At 38.2% G+C, this 17,949-nt stretch overlaps 1 protein-coding gene across 2 annotated transcripts; it reads left to right on the top strand.

The window, feature by feature from the left end:
• The first annotated feature begins 973 nt into the window (after positions 1 to 973).
• On the top strand, positions 974 to 17,893 carry SEH1L (SEH1 like nucleoporin). 2 transcript variants are annotated; one of them, XM_007442056.3, is made up of 9 exons: positions 974 to 1,241; positions 2,351 to 2,401; positions 4,393 to 4,539; positions 6,941 to 7,152; positions 7,651 to 7,749; positions 8,235 to 8,375; positions 8,669 to 8,826; positions 13,033 to 13,186; positions 15,461 to 17,219. In XM_007442056.3, the coding sequence occupies exons 1-9, from the start codon at positions 1,131 to 1,133 to the stop codon at positions 15,471 to 15,473; spliced, it is 1,086 nt and encodes a 361-aa protein (XP_007442118.1). In that variant the 5' UTR covers positions 974 to 1,130; the 3' UTR covers positions 15,474 to 17,219. The 2 variants fall into 2 exon arrangements, with proteins under 2 accessions (XP_007442118.1, XP_007442117.2); XM_007442055.3 differs by having other exon boundaries at positions 975 to 1,241; positions 17,084 to 17,893.
• The last annotated feature ends 56 nt before the right edge of the window (positions 17,894 to 17,949 follow it).

The following is a 17,949-nucleotide window of genomic DNA, read 5'->3' as shown; positions in this document are numbered from 1 at the left end:
GGCGAAAGCAAGAATCATGTGCACACACTAGCATGCACACGCTGTTGTCAGGGCTAAAAGAAAAATGAATTTTTCTTCCATTCAAGAAGAATATACAAGTTTAGCTTCCTCCATGTCTCTCACAGCTCTTTCAAAGGTAGTTTACCAACAGATTTATTTTAGCATAGCTATTGGTTTAGAGTTAACCCTCATCATACGATGCATCTGAATTAGTTCCAGTGGACTCTAATATATATAGTGTGCCTGAAAGAAAATAAATAACTGCATTCCAGAGGGATACTTCTATTATTTTGTAGCAGGAAAAATAAGGTTTGTAGCATTTGAAATATTAAGAAGTTGTAGAATATACTTCAGATGACTAAAATGTTTGATATACGGTAATACATATATTGCAGTGTCATTGTTCATTGATCGACTAGAAAGGCTCATTGAATTCAGATGTACATAGAATTGCTGCATAAGAGTGCACTCTCATTCAGCTACTCAAGTAAACCCACTTGAATTCAAATGGGTTTAATCTCTGATAAGTACATACAGAATTCCAGCTTGTTTCAACAGTTACAAAATTGTTGATTATTTTTACTGGGATTCGTCTCTTTAAAACAAAAGCGTTTATGGTTGTACTACAGGTTTGGGGGAGAGGGCTTCAATCGGCGATAACGCTAGAAGTCTTTATTCCCTATCAGCCCATATTCCATGTGCCTTTTTGGCTCGATCAGAACTACAGTACAGACTTCTGCTAAATCTCTCTCTCAAACTTCCGGGGCTGTGTCTCTTTCCATCTAAGGCAGTGTTTCTCAGCCTCAGCGACTTTAAGACGCGTGGACTTCAACTCCCAGAATTCCGGGATTCTGGCTGGGGAATTCTGGAAGTAGAAGCCCACGCGTCAGAGTTGAGCAACGTTGGTCTAACGGGAAAAGAGCGTAAGCGTTAGCGACGAAAGCGATTGGTCGCTTCCTTTTGACGACAGCTCGACGCTTAACGCAATTATTATGAGCCCGGCGCGCCTGTTTGAGCTGCGTGAAAGGGAGTTCTTTTTCGTGGAGGGTTCCAGTGAAAGAAGGTCGCTGGTTTTGCTGATTCTCCTGAAGAAAGAAACGTTTCTTGACTGAGACGGCGAGGCCGCCGGGATGTTCGTGGCGCGAAGTATCGCGGCTGATCACCGCGACCTCATCCACGATGTTTCCTTTGACTTCCATGGGCGGCGCATGGCGACTTGCTCTAGTGACCAGAGTGTTAAGGTGCGGGAAAGGATGGGGGCCAGACCAAGGTCGAAAGTCTTTTCTTTTTTGACTAATGTGTCAGGATGAGCCAGTCAACATGCTCGTTCAGGCTAGTCGCATTTTTCCTATAAGGTGCCTTTGCCCCAACTTGGTTGGGTAGAAGGTGCAGTTGTTAGTAGGATAACGGAATTCTATGTTGGGAACCATCTTTCAAGTCAGCATTTTAATATATAAAGGAAAGTCCACTTTGGCTGGATTTGCACAGCATGCTAAACTGAACTGGAGGGAGGTGTTTGAGTTTGGAATGTTGCGTGAATCCAGCCATTGTGGTTTGAATTGGGAGGCACGGTTTGTGGTTTAGTAGGTTTGAATCCAGCCATCTGTAATTTGATTTAGAAAGCAGGGTTAAGCAAACCATAGCTTAGTATAATGCATTCACCCAGTATTGCGCTTAAGGCAAAGGGGATAATTAATGGGATGCGAACAGTGCCATCTTATCCTCTTAGACTAGCCATGCTCTCTTAATTTGGAGCAGCTGCCATGTACTTACAGTAATTGAAATTTGAAACTATAATGGGCTTTCATTTCAAAAACTGTTTTCTGCAAATTCAAATGGAATGATAAACCTCAAATCATATGTAAAAATCATGAGGCAGATAATCTTGTTCTGTCCTTAGCGTGGTATGTAAACAAACCCTAATGGTATCCTCCGTGTCCTTAGTTCATAGAGGTTTATGAGCTAACAAAAAGCCAAAACAGTAAGCCATAAAATATTCCTGTGACCAGTAGCACTAATTCATTTTTATAATTGGAGAGATTTAAATAGCCACAAGTTATTATGCTGTAATTAAATAGTGGCAGAATTATTATGAAGCCAAAAATAGTTACTTGTTGTTCTGGTTTACTTCTTAGTCATAAGATTGTTCATTTGGAAGGAAATACTTCTGAACTTGATTTTGTTTTTTCTATCTGTTAAGAATATGTGTAGCTTCTTACTTTGCTTATATACGACTTGGGATTTAATTGGAGTGTTTATGGAGTCTCATTCTGATAAGATTTTATACAAGATCTGTTATGAAGATTCATATATGTCTTCATTTTGTAATAAAACATGTCTGTCTTAATAGGTTTGGGACAAAGGTGAAAATGGAGAATGGCATTGTACTGCCAGTTGGAAGGTAAGAACTTGTTAGTTGTTGTTTTTGAAGGTAATCTAGTGTTATATAAAATATTACTTGACATGTAAAACCATAATGAAGGGAAACAATGGTGTCTAAAATTGCAATCCTGTGATGCCTACCCTAAAGGTAATTTTCTTTATGTTTAGTGGGAGTAGGGCTGTTAGATCTGGCCTGCAAAAATCTGGATGATCCCAAGAGGGAAACAAAGAGATACAGAAACTCTTAACTTTTTGCTGTCATCTAGTGCATCCAAGTTTTTGCAGCTGCAATCCTCACATAGAACTCACTTCTTTCTAAATGTGTTTAGGATTGCAGTCTTTTGGGATAATGTTAAATACAGAAGCAATATTTTTGGACTAGTGGGTACAAATAGAATTTTCAGAATATATTATAGGAGCTTTTACATAATGGCTGTCATTATTAGAGTGCATTTTCACAATATGGCTCTCATGATGAATATGGCCATTTACTAATAGGGCAATTGGTATTCTTTGCTTTCTCTCTACTGCTCTAGATACTTTCTGCTATATCAGGCAAGGTAGGGAGCCTGTCTTGTGGGTTGTCTGCAGGTTTGTTAGTGGCCACGGACACTATATTGCTTATTCCCACTACAAATTATTTTATTTTTAAATGCTGGGCCATCTCTGATGTTTCACTTCATCAAAGTTATAGGACTGAATTTCCATATTTCTTTCTCTTGAAACCTTATATTTTTCTTGGGTTTTCCACACAAGGTCACATTTCTCATATTTTGACTCTCTCTTCAGAACTGAAGCTTCCGTAGATCTGGCTGTTACAAAATTGGCCATGGTTAGAATTTCTAGCTCTACAGAGATTCTAGCCTTGCCTTCCTTTCTCTCATGCATACACACACATGCATACAACTAAGTATACAGAAATTAGCGGCTCTTTTATGTGCTATATTTTAGGGAAGGCAAAAGCCTCTGCCATAATATGAGAGCTGTGTCCCTGCCCTGTGTTTTGTCTTGTGGCATGCATAGAAAAACTTTGGGTTGCTGAGGGATATGGCATTCTTTTCTTACATCTTGCCTTTGCAAAGGCAGAAGGAACACCCATTCTATTCTGCTTTAAATGCAGAATATTTTGGGAGGCACCAGATGAGTCCTCTGTGTATTCTAAAGACTTGAGGGACAGTTAAGAAGGTATAATAGTTTATAATTTTTTACTTAGAATGTTTACTTAATGGTCCTGGATTGTTGTTGTGTTAAAGATGAAGGGGAAATTCCTAATGGTAAGAACTGCAGTATTCTGTAATGGAACAGAATGCCTCAGGAGGGGGTATGTTCTCCTTTGCCAGACGTGTTTGAGCATTGGATGGGTGACCATGTGGCCATATGCATATTGTTGTGTGAATCCTAAATTAACATTAGTTGACCTTCAAGATTTCCACCAATTCTATAATTTTTCCAGGCATGCTATATACACATGTTCAAGTATCACATCTCCTTTCTTCTGTCTCCTATAACTTCTTATGATAAAGATGTGTAGCCTGTTTTTCCTTGTGTATGTATAGCCTAGATATATAGCCTATTATTGCTGTATTTTTATCTTTGTTTTCTCTTTTGCTTACCACCTTGCATAACTATTGCTATGAAGGTTCTAAGGTGATGATTCCAATTCTTCCTTTTGCAATATATGTTTGTAACATAGAGTGATAGTGGCTGCTAAATAAACATGGGAGGATTAGAACAAAGCACTAATTCATGAGATGTTTGGGCTAGCTAGCTTTGTGGATGATGATCCTATTTTTTCAATAAATAGCTAGCTACTGCCTTGAAAATTGATTAGTCAAAAGGATTATTTAAAATAACATTTGTTACTTAATTTGTGTTCCTGTTATGTCCCCCCCCCCAAATTTGATAAATACATTGCATAGGTTAATGGTTGTTCAGTTTTATGGTTCGACTATTGTCTCAACATACTGTGTGAACCCAGCATATAAATTTTAATTCATCTTAATTTTGCAGACACACAGTGGATCTGTGTGGCGCGTGACATGGGCACATCCAGAATTTGGACAAGTCTTGGCTTCTTGCTCTTTTGATAGAACAGCTGCTGTTTGGGAAGAAATAGTAGGAGAATCAAATGATAAACTTCGGGGACAAAGTCACTGGGTAAGATCTGAAAAATAGGTAGTTTGGAATATGCCTTTCTTATTTAGAATTTGTTCATGATATCCTTGATAACAGTGAAGTATATAAATCTGTTAACTTGAACATTTTGTTTGCTAGAGTATTTTTTAGTGTAAACAACAAACTTATTTTATATTTGTAATTTTCTTTCCATATTTGTATTTGCAAAAGATGAGCGAATTCCGCTGAATTCTGTCTCAGCTGCAACTACCTAAATCATCACTGAGGCTTCTGAACTCTCAGGAGAAGATTAGAAAGGGATATGGGAGACTATAGAAGGAACTGAGAAAGCTGGCTTCATAAAACTTGCTTAGATGAAACTAAAAAAAATCTCATTATGGGTCAATATGATGTGTAAATCCAGCATGTTTCATTCATGGAAGAGGTTAGAATTGAAGCCAAAATCCTAGTGGAATTTTGTTTTTACATACAGGTAGTCCTCGCTTAACGACCATTCATTCAGCAATCATTCAAAGTTACAATGGTGCTGAATGAATGGTAGTTATGACAGATCCTCGAAGTATCAAAATATGGGTGCTTGGCAACTGGCCCACATTTACAACCGCAGTGTGCACTTCAACTGCCCCAACCCACCTATCTAACACCCATCTCTGCTCTTTTGGCCGCCCTGCACTCCGCCACTGCTGTTTATTCCTGCTGCCCTCCGCTGCCTCCAGCTGACCTTTGCTGTCTTCTTCCGCTGCTGGTCCAGGATCCAGGTACAGGGTGATGGCGCGACCCAGGGACGTGCACAGCAGGGCAGTGGAGCCTCGTCTGCCAAAGAAAGCTTGACAGGCCTGGCTGGGAAGGAGGCAAGACAGAGCTGGTGGAGGAGGCAGGGTGGCGGTGTGGGCAGCTCCCCCAATGAAGGTGGCCGCTACAGCCCCACGTGAGTGTGGGTGGAGTGGTGAGTGTTACAGGCTGTCATGAGTGTGAGTAAGTAGGTGCTACGGCCCAGTGTGTGAGTGCAGGTGGGGATGGGTAGTATGGCCTGGCATGAGTGCAGGTGGGGAGTAGGTGCTATGGCCCAGCACAAGGGCAGCTGCCTGGGGCCTGCACTCGTCCTGCTACCTGGCTGCTCCTCCAGAGAAAAAGCAGCAAGAATGATTTACCAGAGCAACTTGTGATCTCCTGCTGGGTTCCCCATTGAGTTTTGCTTGTGGGAAACCAATAGGGAAAGCTACAAATGGCAATCATGTGACCATGGGACGCTGCAAGTATCATAAGCGCAAGCCAGTTGCCAAGTGCCCAAATCGCAATCACTTGACCACAGGGATACTGTGATGGCTACTACTTCAAGGACTGGTCATAAGTCTCCCTTGTTCAGCACCATTGTAACTGAACAGTTGCAGAACGAGTGGTTGTAACTGGAGGACCGCCTGTATTTATTTGTTGCATTTTATCATTTTCACTGTTAATTTTTCTCTTTTTAAATAGTTTTAGAAATGTTTAATGTTTTAAGTAACTTGGCAACCTGTCTAAAGAACTTTGATTATTGGACAGATAAGATATATGATAATTAAATAAATGGCATGAACCACAATGTAGTGTAATTTGTTTCTCGCTTGGCACACTGTATAAATGTAGTCAGTGTGTATAATCTCTTATAGAAAAAAATGCTTGCTGTTCTGTTTCTCAGTGACTGCAAGGTTTGTAGATCAAAAGAAAACAAAAACACATTCCACATTCCATATCCCCAGGAATTCCAACTAACCTAGCAAAGGAAAGATGAAACTACCATTGTGCAGTGACTGCTTTATCTTCCTTTACCACCATATTATTGAATCTGAATTAAGAAACTGAAATAATATTTAAAAAATGAAATAAAATTTAATTTTAAATTATAAATAATTTATAAAAAAGCATTGTGTATCACATTACTTGATCAATATTGCACAGAATACCTTTGTGAATATTTGTGATGAAAGAGGATTTGAATGGTAGGCAGTACTGCTGTTTTACTACTAAAGCAAGCCACTATGGCAAATTTCAGCCAAATAAATCCAACAGTCAAGAAAATAAAACTTACCTATGAAGACAGCCTCCTAGAGTTATTAATTTTTATTTAGTGAAAAATGTTTCATGTCTTTTTTTTTTAATGAATCAGAATCTTATTTTTAAATAGATCCCTTAATATTACTCACTTTCTTTTCTAGCACTAAAGGATTTTTTTTCCTCTTCTGGGAATAATATATTTCCATTAGCCACTTTGAAATATTAAGCAATCATGTTTTTTTCTTTGGTAACTTTGTAGCTTATAAGATTTCTAATACAAAATCCCTATTTTCTTAACGCTATGACTAAAATTATATTTGTAATTATAATTGTGCTTTTAATAATCATCCATTAATAATTTTCCTCCTACCAACTGCTGCATTTATAGGTAAAGAGGACTACTTTGGTTGATAGTAGGACATCAGTTACAGATGTCAAGTTTGCTCCCAAACATATGGGTCTCATGTTAGCAACATGTTCAGCAGATGGAGTTGTTAGAATATATGAAGCTCCGGATGTTATGAATCTCAGTCAGTGGTCACTTCAGCATGAAATATCATGTAAGCTAAGCTGCAGTTGTATTTCTTGGAATCCTTCAAGGTAAGTTATTAGTTCTTTAGAAAAACTACTAAATCATGAAAAAAATCTCTCTTAATTTGTGACTAATTAAGACTAATGTATCTTTTTTCTGCAATCGGCATATAAAATAATAGTTTTTAGTTCTAAAGATGTTAGAACTGGAAGAAAATTTGGATCTATAGTTGAAGGATCAGTCAGCAGAGGTGCAGGTGACTTGTTCTCAGGCTCGGGAAAGATATTTTCAATTAAAAGTGTCTCAAATGTAGGTTAGGAAGAAAATAATATATGAACCCATTGATCTTTTTACTCAAAATAAAGCATAATTTGCTTAACTGTTGTTTGTGGAATAAGCTACAATTGGCTGGCATCACACATTGCACTGCTAAGAAACAACAAACCAAATTAAGTTTCAGTGCATTGTGTGAACTTAGTCTATGAATGGCACAGGCAGAATTTTGGATTTACTACACATAGTTGTTTTAAAAGCTTATCTAAGAATATTTCATTTTTAATTTGTAGTTCTCGTGCTCATGCTCCTATGATAGCTGTAGGAAGTGATGATGGAAGTCCTAATATACTGGCTAAAGTGCAGATATATGAATACAACGAAAATACCAGGTGAGAGGAAAAAACACAGCTACTTTTATAATTAATTTAAATGCATTACGATATTGCTGAAACATTATTGAGGTGTTCATATGAATAAAAAGTACTAAAAATGTAATTTTGGGAATGAAATATACTAAGTGGTTCCAGTGCATTCGTTCTTAATATGTTTTTTTGTTCTATAGCTACAGTGAGGATCCAAAGAAAGAAGTTCTATGAATATAATTCTATGAGTCTATTTCTTAAACAGTAGTCCTCCATCACAATACTCAGAATGAGACGAGATCTGTTCATTATTCCATTGATACTAGTTGGAATCAGTTTAAAAAGGTCAAATGTAGTATAAAGTCTTAAGTAGAATATACTTCTTGAAAAATCAAACCTACATTACATGAAAGAATTTGGTTATAATGTTTTTTTTTTTTAAAAAAGGAAACTCTGGGAGACCTAATGTATCTTATGTAAGGGAATAAATACTCTGTTTATATGTTACTCAGGAAGTATGCAAAAGCAGAAACTCTTATGACAGTCACAGATCCTGTGCATGATATTGCATTTGCTCCAAACCTTGGAAGGTCCTTCCATATATTGGCAGTAGCTACCAAAGATGTACGAATTTTCACATTAAAACCTCTAAGGTAAGTTTTTCAAACAGGTTCTTTAATGTGGACACATTTCTATATAACTTTGTCTCACAGATGAGATAAGTTGTTCTTGTTGAGAATCTAGTATTTTTATGTAGCATTTAGCTCTTTAGTAACTATTTTGTTGCAACTCACAAAGGGAAAATGTAGTTCTTTTCAATGTTTTACTCTGATTTCTCAAATAATGTCTTTATTATGAATGTGTTAAAATGAAACAACATAATTTTTAAAGTAGAATGTATTGCATAGACTAAAGTACAATTCAGATGTGCACTTTTTTTTAATAGGAAAGAGCTGAGTACTTCATCGGGATTGACAAAATTTGAGGTTCAGTTAGTGGCCCAGTTTGATAATCACAATTCCCAAGTCTGGCGTGTAAGTTGGAATATTACTGGCACAGTACTTGCATCTTCAGGTGATGATGGATGTGTAAGGCTTTGGAAGGGTAAGCATTTCTTCAGCTTCCTCCGTCCCTCCCTCCCCCATATTTATACGGCTGCCCATTTCACAGAATGTGACTCTGGGCAGTGTACAATAAAACCATAAAATAACAATATTAAAATACGCTACCATTAAAACATTGATGTTATTATTAAAAAAGGCTAGGCGAGAACATTGGATATTCCAAACATTGGGCCACATCAGCAGATCATAATTCCCTTGAGACCTCCAGGGCTGTTGACATAGCCAAGTTTTGAGGGCGTTCTGGAAGGATGGCAGAGAAGGGGCCAATCTCACTTTTGGGTGCGGGATGATGTTCCACAGGGCAGGTGCCATGGCAGAAAAGGCCCATCTCCTGTGTCCTGCCAGATGTAAGCCCTTAGCAGATGGGACCCACAACATACCTCTGCTGCCGGATCTGATGGGACGGGCAGATGTAAACAGGAAGAGGTGGTCCCTCAAATAACCTGGCCCCACACCATGAAGGACTTTAAGGTCAAAACCAGCACCTTGAATTGGACCCGAAGCAAAGTGGCAACCAGTGCAGCTCACGGAGCAGAGGTCTAATATGTGCTGTTCTAGGGGCACACATAACTTCCCGCATTGCCACATTTTGCACAAGCTGAAACTTCCAGATACTCTATAAGGGCAGCCCCATGTAGAATGCATTACAGTAGTCTACCCGGGAGTGACTAGGGCATGAATGATGGTGAACAGAGCCTCCCAATCAAGGAAGAGGCATAACTGGTGCAAAGGCCCTGCTAGCTACGACTACTGCCTGGTCTTTGAGCAGGAGTCATGAATTCTAGGAGGACCTCCAAGTTGCATGCCAGGTCTGTCTGGGGCAGCACAATCCCATCCAGTACCAAAAATGGCATAGTTGCAGGACTGGCAGGTCTAAAAACCCAGAGCCACTCAGTCTTGCCAGAGTGTAGCTGAAGCCTGTTGTTCCCTATCCAGACCCCCATAGCCTCCAGGTACCAGGATAAGACATCAACAGCATTGCTTAATTCACCAGGGGCAAAAATGTATAATTATCAGCGTACCGATGATACCTCACCGCATGGCGACAGATGAGCTCACCCAGTGGCTTCATGTAGGTGTTAAACAGGAGAGGAGAGAGCGGCAAACCCTACAGCACCCCATATAGTAGAGGCCGAGGGCGGGATCTCTCTCCCCCTATCACCAACTGGTATCGACCCCAGAAAAAGGAGGAGAACCAGCACAATACAGCGCTGCCCATTCCCAATCCATGGAGCAAGTCCAGAAGGATACTATGGATAGCAGTATCAAAGACTGCTGAAAAGTCAAGCAGAGTGAGGATGGATGCACCACCCCATCCTGCTGTTGCCAGAGATCATCTAAAAGTGCGACCAACACTGTTTTTGTCCTATACCCAAGCCTGTTGTCCAGTACAGTGGGGTCCAGTGATGGTTTCTTGAGGAAGGGGTGCACCAAGATCTCCTTAAGAGGTGAAGGAGCAACCCCGTCATCCAAAGAATTCACCACCACTAGAATGCACTTGCACAACACCCCTTGGGCAGCTTTAGTTAGCCAGGAGGGGCATAGATTTAAAGAGCAGGTGGCCTGAGGAGCCTATCCACTTCCTCAGGCGCAACAAGTTCAAACCATTCCTAGATAACAGGGCAAGACTCCACCCTGGGCATCTCCCCAGGATCTGCAACAAGGTTGCCATCCAACTGCAAATGAATTTGAGTGACTTTATTTGACAGATGTTGAGCTATTTCTTTCACACGACCTGGTAGGGGGAATTCCAAGCCCTCTCTATCCAAGAGGGCATGTTTCACCTGAAACAGGGCCGTGGGATGGCTATCTGTGGACACAACAAGGGCAAAGTATTATTGCTTTGCTACCCTTACTGCTGCTAGGTAGGTCTTAATAGCTACTCTGATCCGTGCTTGGTTGAGTTTGTCCCTTGTTGAGCGCCAGTGCCGCTCTAGATGTCTCTTCTCCCATTTCATCTCCCTCAGCTCTTCCACGAACCATGGAAAGTGACAGAATCCATGAGAGGGGAGAGATTGCATAGGAATCCAATTCCAAGCCTTGGCTGCCCTCTTGTTCCAAGCGGCAACCAAGGCTTCAGAAGGACCATGCAGCAGACCAGCAGGAACACCCCTAGCCCCCTCTGAAACTCATCCAGGTCCATCAGTCACTGAGGGCAGACTGGTCTAATAGGTTCTACCTCCCTGTGGTGGATAGTGATGCCGGAGAACCCTATGGTAATCAGGGCATGATCTGACCATGACAAGGGGGATACTAAAAGCTCCCCCAGATCACATTGCCGCTGCTCAAATAGGAAAGCCAGATTAGGTGTGTGACCATTGTCCTGTGTCAGGCCTTGGATGACCTGAGATAGGCCCATGGCTGTCATGGTAGCCATGAACTCCTGAGACTCCTCTGACCCCATTCTCAGGGCAGATTTAAGTCTCCAAGACCATAAGTCTAGGGAACTCCACCACCAATCTTGAGTCAAGCAGCTCAGGCAGGGAGGTTGCTATGCAGCAGGGAGGCTGGTACAGTAGCAACAATACGAACTGATCACTAGAGCCCAAGTTAATGAATAGGGTCTCACTTCTGGTAATCTGTGGAGCAGTGCCTTTGAAAGCCTTAAGAGACTCCCGAATGATGTTCGCCACACTTCCACTCCTGCTTGGAGTCTCAGCTGATGCCACACCCAACCCCCCCCCGGGCATATTTCTGAAATTTATCCGTTTATATTCTTTCTGAATTATTGAAGAACTGGAGCTACAGAACCAATACTAGGAATCTAATTATTCTGAACCTTATTAGGTTTCTTTCTAAGTACCCCTAGCTAGTATTGAATTGTACTTCTCTTGCTTCAACATTTTAGTATAATATTTATGGACTATATGGGATCATAATATTTAAATTTTAGTCTTCTGCAGTCCAAAATTCAATTTTCATTCATAAAATGTTAATATTTATTGTCATAAAAATGAATACAATATAATATAAGCCACTAATAAGTCTGAATAATATGTAGAAATTATATTTTCATTGTGGCTGCATTCACAAACCACTATGATGAAAAATGCAGATACTTCCAAGAATCCCACTGGCTTTGAATGACATTGGGAATTGAAGTTGGTGACTGAACAGAATGAAGGCAGAAAAATAAGCTACAGTAAATATATTGAAATTCACTGTAATGTAGTAAACAGGAAGTTCTCTTCACTAGCAAATAAACCAATCACTTCTAGCTAATGGCTACAAAAGAAACAGTGAAATTGGGTTACTATAGTAAGGCAACCTGAGGCATTTATTGATGAGATGAGGATCCATCCAAGGATAAATAAGATGCAAAGGGAGATGGCCTTGGAGAAATTATCCAAAAAACATTAAGATAACATGTGCATAAGCATGCTTTGAGCCCAGGACAAAGGGAAAGGAAAGATTCAGACTGGCTCCCCTCCCCCAACTTCCTGGGATGTAAGGGAGGGAAGGAAAAACAGTCAAATTTGCAAGATTCTGCTACTATAGTCATTCTCAATAAAATAAGGCTGTGTCTTTGGGGGCAGGAGCAGTGAATTTATTGACTTTTTAAAAAATGCTGGCGGGCCAAATATTGTACAGGCTGGTCTAGATCATCGCCAGCTCTTTCTGGGACCAATGATGGCAAAAACTTCCCTTTTCCAATACCACTAATCCTTGCTCAATCCCTTGAACCTCAGCGACTATTTATTAGTTTTGCTCTTAAATTTATTTTAATTTTTTAAGGGTCATCTAACTGAGTGAATTGTTCACCAAATACTGGCTGAGATTTTTCCCATGGCAAATTTAATGATTTCTACCCTACTGGATAACTATAAGCAGAGTATTCTATATAGTGATTGACTAAATCCTCACTAGTGAGGATTAAATGGTAGAATGTTTAATTCATTTTTTCTCTAAAATGTTGATAAAATAGTAAAACAGGCAGAAATTTTAAATCGTTTTGTTGTTATTGGAGGTCTACAGTAATTTGGTGGCAGAAGCTGTTGCTCAATTTATGTTTGCTACAATTTAGTCTCAAGACTAAATGAAGTATTGAGAGACTATATAAGCATTTGTGTAAATATAACAATACATGCTAATATATATAGTTATATAAGTACATAATTTTAACTATAACTACATAAGTAGAACTTTCTGGTAAAAATGCAAATTGGATTTGTGGATCTCCATTTAGCTAATTACATGGATAATTGGAAGTGCACTGGAATACTGAAAGGCAATGGAAGTCCAGTCAATGCTAGCTCCACACAGCAGGGAGTTTTTAATGCTCCTGTTGGCACAGCAACTACAACCCTCCAGAATTCAGTCAATGGAACATCTGTTGGCAGGTAGGTTTCTTTTTATGAGAACTCCACAATCTTAAAGCTCTTAATTCTCTAAATAGCTGATTTCATCTCACTAAAAAGTTGACGTCTGTCGTTTTTATATGCATTCTTGTTTAATTTAAAAAAATCACTTCAATGGTTCAGTTATGCTTGTCCTATTAGTGCTGCACCAGGGCTGTTCTAATATACATAATGGACAAATATTATGAACAAGCATTCTTTCATTATTGTTCATCTACTTCAAATGCTGATATACAGTAATTTGGGGTAGTTGGGGGTGGGAAGCATTATCTACTCTAATTTTTTTCCTGTTTACAATAACTATCTCATTTCCCTATAATAAACTTACCACTAATTATCCTGCTGTCTTTCAACCAAATTCCATGCTAGGTATCATGGAGGGAGAGAAAATAAAATTTGCCAACCTTTTAATATCTAGATTCAAATCTATGGCCTATCTCTGTTCTGACCATGATGTTTAAAACAAAATGTAAGGGCTGGAAAAGATGCAGAAGTATTTTAGCTCGGGAAAGTACAACTTAGGAGGAACATGATTGGGATGGGTAAAATCACACAAGATGTGGAGAAAGCGGGCAGGGAGATGTTTCTCTTCCTCTTAAAGCACTAGAATGGGTTATCCAATGACACTGACTGGAAGGAGGTTTGGTACAGATAAAAGTACTAATTCTTCACACAGCATATAATTAAATTTGAAATTCATTAGAAGATGTAATAGCTAATGTCTTGGCTGGCTTCAAGGGGGCATTGGATAAATTCAGAGAGGAAGGTTTACCAAAGCTTATTGGTCTTAAAGACTCCACAGTATCTCAGGTGGGTAAGATGTCTCTCCACTTGCAGGAGAACAACAGTGGATGAGGGATATGTCTCAGTCTCCTGCTTATAAGCATCGCACAGGTGTGGTTGGCCACTGTGAGGAAAAAAAAAATGTAGGGCTAAGATGGGCTTTGGCATGATCCTGCAGGGTCTCTCTGACTTCATATTTTTCATTTTCCTACAACTTTAAACTTTTGGGGATAGGTTCTTCCTTGAGTTCTGTTCTTTACTTAAGAACCAGTTTGTTCAAGTACTTTCAGTAGATGAGTTCCGTAGCTTATTTATTTATTCCGTAGCTTATTTTTAGGATTGCCATTGGAATTGGATATAGCCACTTTTGATAGACACAATACAGATCACGTGTGATAGATTTATTACCATTTTCTATACAAATACAGGTGGAGATATTTTATAAAATTAAGGTATTGTTAAATATGGTGGTAGCATACAGTATGCTCTTTTGATGAAGCTAAGTGACCAAGCAGTTTTCTATAGCATTCAGAAAATACAGCTGCATTTCTTTAGACAAATACACCCCTTATTTCATAATCTTTTTTGTGCTAATGTGTACAATTTTCCCTGTATTTGCTTTCTCAGTTGCTTTCTAAGAGGCAGGTGCTAAACATAGGACACAAGACAATTGGTCTATAGTAACATTTCCATATTCTAGCTATAGATTCCCTTGTAGTATATTATGTCACAATGGAGGAGTTTGAGCAAACATGAGGAAAGAGAAAAATAAAAGTACCTACAGCTACTTATGAGCCTGAAGAAGCTCTGGGGCTGCAATTATTCAGGATAGCTTGATACCATATTTTGTATATATTTCCATAAGAAAAATAAGAAAAAATAAAAGCTTACTAATGGAACAAGCTCTTAGACATTTTCACTTTCTGTCCTTGTGCTCATTAAACTGTTCTTCAACTGCTTACCGGTCTTACTACCAGTTTAAATTAAGCAGGATACTTGTTTATAGATTGTGCAAAGGTCTTGTTTCAGAATAAATGATTTTAGGGAGAATAGGAAGGCTGTAACAAAGAAATGCATACACACTATTGTGAAAAAACCTAAATTTGCTTTTTGATAACAGCTTAAAAGTAAAACAAAGTGCTACACTGTAATTTATTTCCTACAGATTTTATGAGAAGACGACTGTAAATTCTAGCTTTTAGAAACAAGTTGATAGATTTTACTTGTTCTAGGGCTCAGTGTTTTGGTACTTTGGTACTTTGTTAATCAATTCAAGTAACACTACTAATGTGTTAGAAGATCAAAGTAATTGTTTTATACTTAACAGAAAAATAATTAGTTTGAAAAGTGATTGGAGAATTAATCAAACTATCAACTACTGCTCTACAGTATTCTTATTGTGCTTATAACCATGTGTGTCTAAAATTGTTATGCATTTTCCCTTCTCCATTTGTATTATGTCCTTTTTAACAGAAAGCACAGCTGATACCAAGCTAACTGGAGTAACTTTGCTGTTTTACTGCTTGTTGCATGCACACAGGAATGGAAAGCGATATTTTCCCCCTCCCCATCGCCGTTTGATCTCTTCCAAAGACACCAGCAGTCTGTCTACTACTAAATGCAAATCAAAACACTCTTTTAAAAAATGCTATATATGTACTTAGTAGCCAGCACAGTATGATCTTGTTGGAATCTGTAACAAAAAAAAGTAACAGGAAGAGCCTTCTTATGCATTCCACTTCCTCCCCTCAAAAGCACACATTGAGGGAGAAAGACGGAATTCACTAATGTAAAGAGGATTATTGTCCTTGCTTTCTAAGATTGTTAGGAGATAAATCCTTAATGTAAAGCAATTGAAGCAACTGTTTTTCATTAAAATTGTTTTGAATATTTTAATTTTGTTTGGCATTTTGAAGTGTTCACATAGACTCTTAACAATTACAGTTTTGCTCATGAATTTGTAATATACAACATAACTAGTCGTAAACAATGTGGGCACATTGTAATTTGGCAGCTGTAGAGTTGGTATCAAATTATTTTGGTATTGTTTCAGAACTACTACTTCAGATGAAAATCACAAATCTATTAGTAACATACTTTTAGTTGTCTTGATAAGAATGATTTGATCATACCTGATATTTGCATGTTCCAGTGGCATGATTCCATGCAATAATTAATAAGATTTCCTCTTATTGGTTTTGTGGTAGAAATCTATTCCAAGCGAATGTTTGTTCTATGATATTAATTTGGTATGGGAATTATCTTGTGGTCCCAACCAGTTCCTGCATTACAGAGTATCTACACCCTGCTCTGTGCAGTGCAGTTGTTGCCTTGAAATAAACTGAAGTGGTGTCCTAGTACAAACATTCAGTTAATGCCTTGTTTTATATAGTGGCATGTCAGTGTGGCTTTAAATATGTCTTGTCTCAAAATTTACTAACTTTACTATTCTGTTCTGTAAATTTATGTACATTTCCAAAGATTATAAAGATTACAAAGTTTTCTTCTATTACGGGTAAGTCATAAGAAGTGACATGGAATGATCCTTTAAGCCATTAATTCAGAAGTGTTATCTCGTGTTTTCTCCGGAGATGTACAGTATATAAGCACACAGACTGTTATTGCAATGGAAAAAGAACTCTGTATATTGTGAAAATCTAACATTGTAAAAACAGTTTATCTTTAAGTTTGATTTATTCATCTGAGTAGAGTTAATCTAAATTGGATGCAAATACAGCAGACCAATGTGCATAAATAATTTGTGCCTGTTTTTCTGTAATTACCTTAAAACAGTGATTAATAGCTTAATTTGTAGGAATAAATGAGAAGACATGTGATAGTTCAGAAACAGTTAACTTACATGTAATTTATTCATTTTACAATGAATGTAAGGCATATTTTCTGTTGTCTCCTATGATCATTTTCCTTCAGAATAGTTTCCAGACTTTAAAAACTGATTGTAATTTGAGCTGAGAACTTGATTTTGGTTCTTTCATTTTTGTCCCAGCATGTGTCTCTCCTCTCTGGTTCTTGTATTTACTACTATTCTTTCTGTTTTTCCCTTCTGTGTGGTGTTCCTGTCTGAATTGTTTTCAGGTATTTTTTTTCCCCTCTGGATTCCCCATGGGCTGGATCAAGATGGTCCAGTTATGCCCAGCTCTTACCACCACCTCCTCCTCCTCCTCCTCTTCCTCCTCTGATAGAGCACTCTTGCGATGCTGACACTGCCAATCTCCAGTATCCTCACCCTCGCAGACGATATATCTCTCGACCTCTTAATCTCTTACGTGAACATGAAGGGGTTTAATGCATATTTAAAGCTGTATTAAAGGCCTTACATACTTAAAAAACACTTCCATTTCTCCTGGCTGTTTGTTTGGTTTTTTACATTTTTTTTCCCAACCAGAATTCAGAGTGGGTTTTTAAAGGTATGATCTGTAATGCAAACTATAGTATTTTGAATCTACTATGTTTAGTTCTTCTGCAGATAATAAATGCTAGTTTATTACTATTAAATTAACTCTTAACAATCTAATGCAGTATTCAGGATAAATTATGTGAAACAGAGTATTTTATCATTTAAAAATATTCAGTTTGTTGTAATCTGTTAATATTCTCTTTGTATTGTGCATTGTGTTTGAAAATAATTTCTTAAAATTGAATACAGATTGAAGAAAACCCTGTCCTATAGTGTAGAAGTAAAAAAAACCCTTTACATTTTTTAGCATAAGAATCAGTCTTTTAGGTCATCACATTCCTTAGCAATTTCCTGAAAGAGAGTTGAAAAATAAAATACTTATACGCATCCCTACAACAAAATAGGAATATTTGTTATTTGTGCAAATTTTCTCATTGTGTAATGATATCCACTACAGTTATATGAAAATAAATCAATAAAACATTGAGAACGTATATAGTGTGTTGCTTTCATCTACTTCAAAAAGTTTAAGGAAAAGTTTGGG

Source organism: Python bivittatus, unplaced genomic scaffold, assembly GCF_059951505.1.
Source record: "Python bivittatus isolate LINGU-HERP-01145 unplaced genomic scaffold, Pbiv_v1 ctg000840_np1212, whole genome shotgun sequence".
Taxonomy (NCBI): Eukaryota; Metazoa; Chordata; class Lepidosauria; order Squamata; family Pythonidae; genus Python; species Python bivittatus.
This window is presented reverse-complemented; position numbering and strand designations above follow the sequence as displayed.

Excerpts from the sequence above, each read along its gene's own strand:
- SEH1L (XM_007442055.3), top strand. The coding sequence starts at position 1,131 with ATGTTCGTGGCGCGAAGTATCGCGGCTGATCACCGCGACCTCATCCAC. Across the intron at positions 4,540-6,940 it reads TTCGGGGACAAAGTCACTGG|GTAAAGAGGACTACTTTGGT; the intron begins GTAAGATCTGAA and ends CTGCATTTATAG. Across the intron at positions 7,750-8,234 it reads GAATACAACGAAAATACCAG|GAAGTATGCAAAAGCAGAAA; the intron begins GTGAGAGGAAAA and ends TATGTTACTCAG.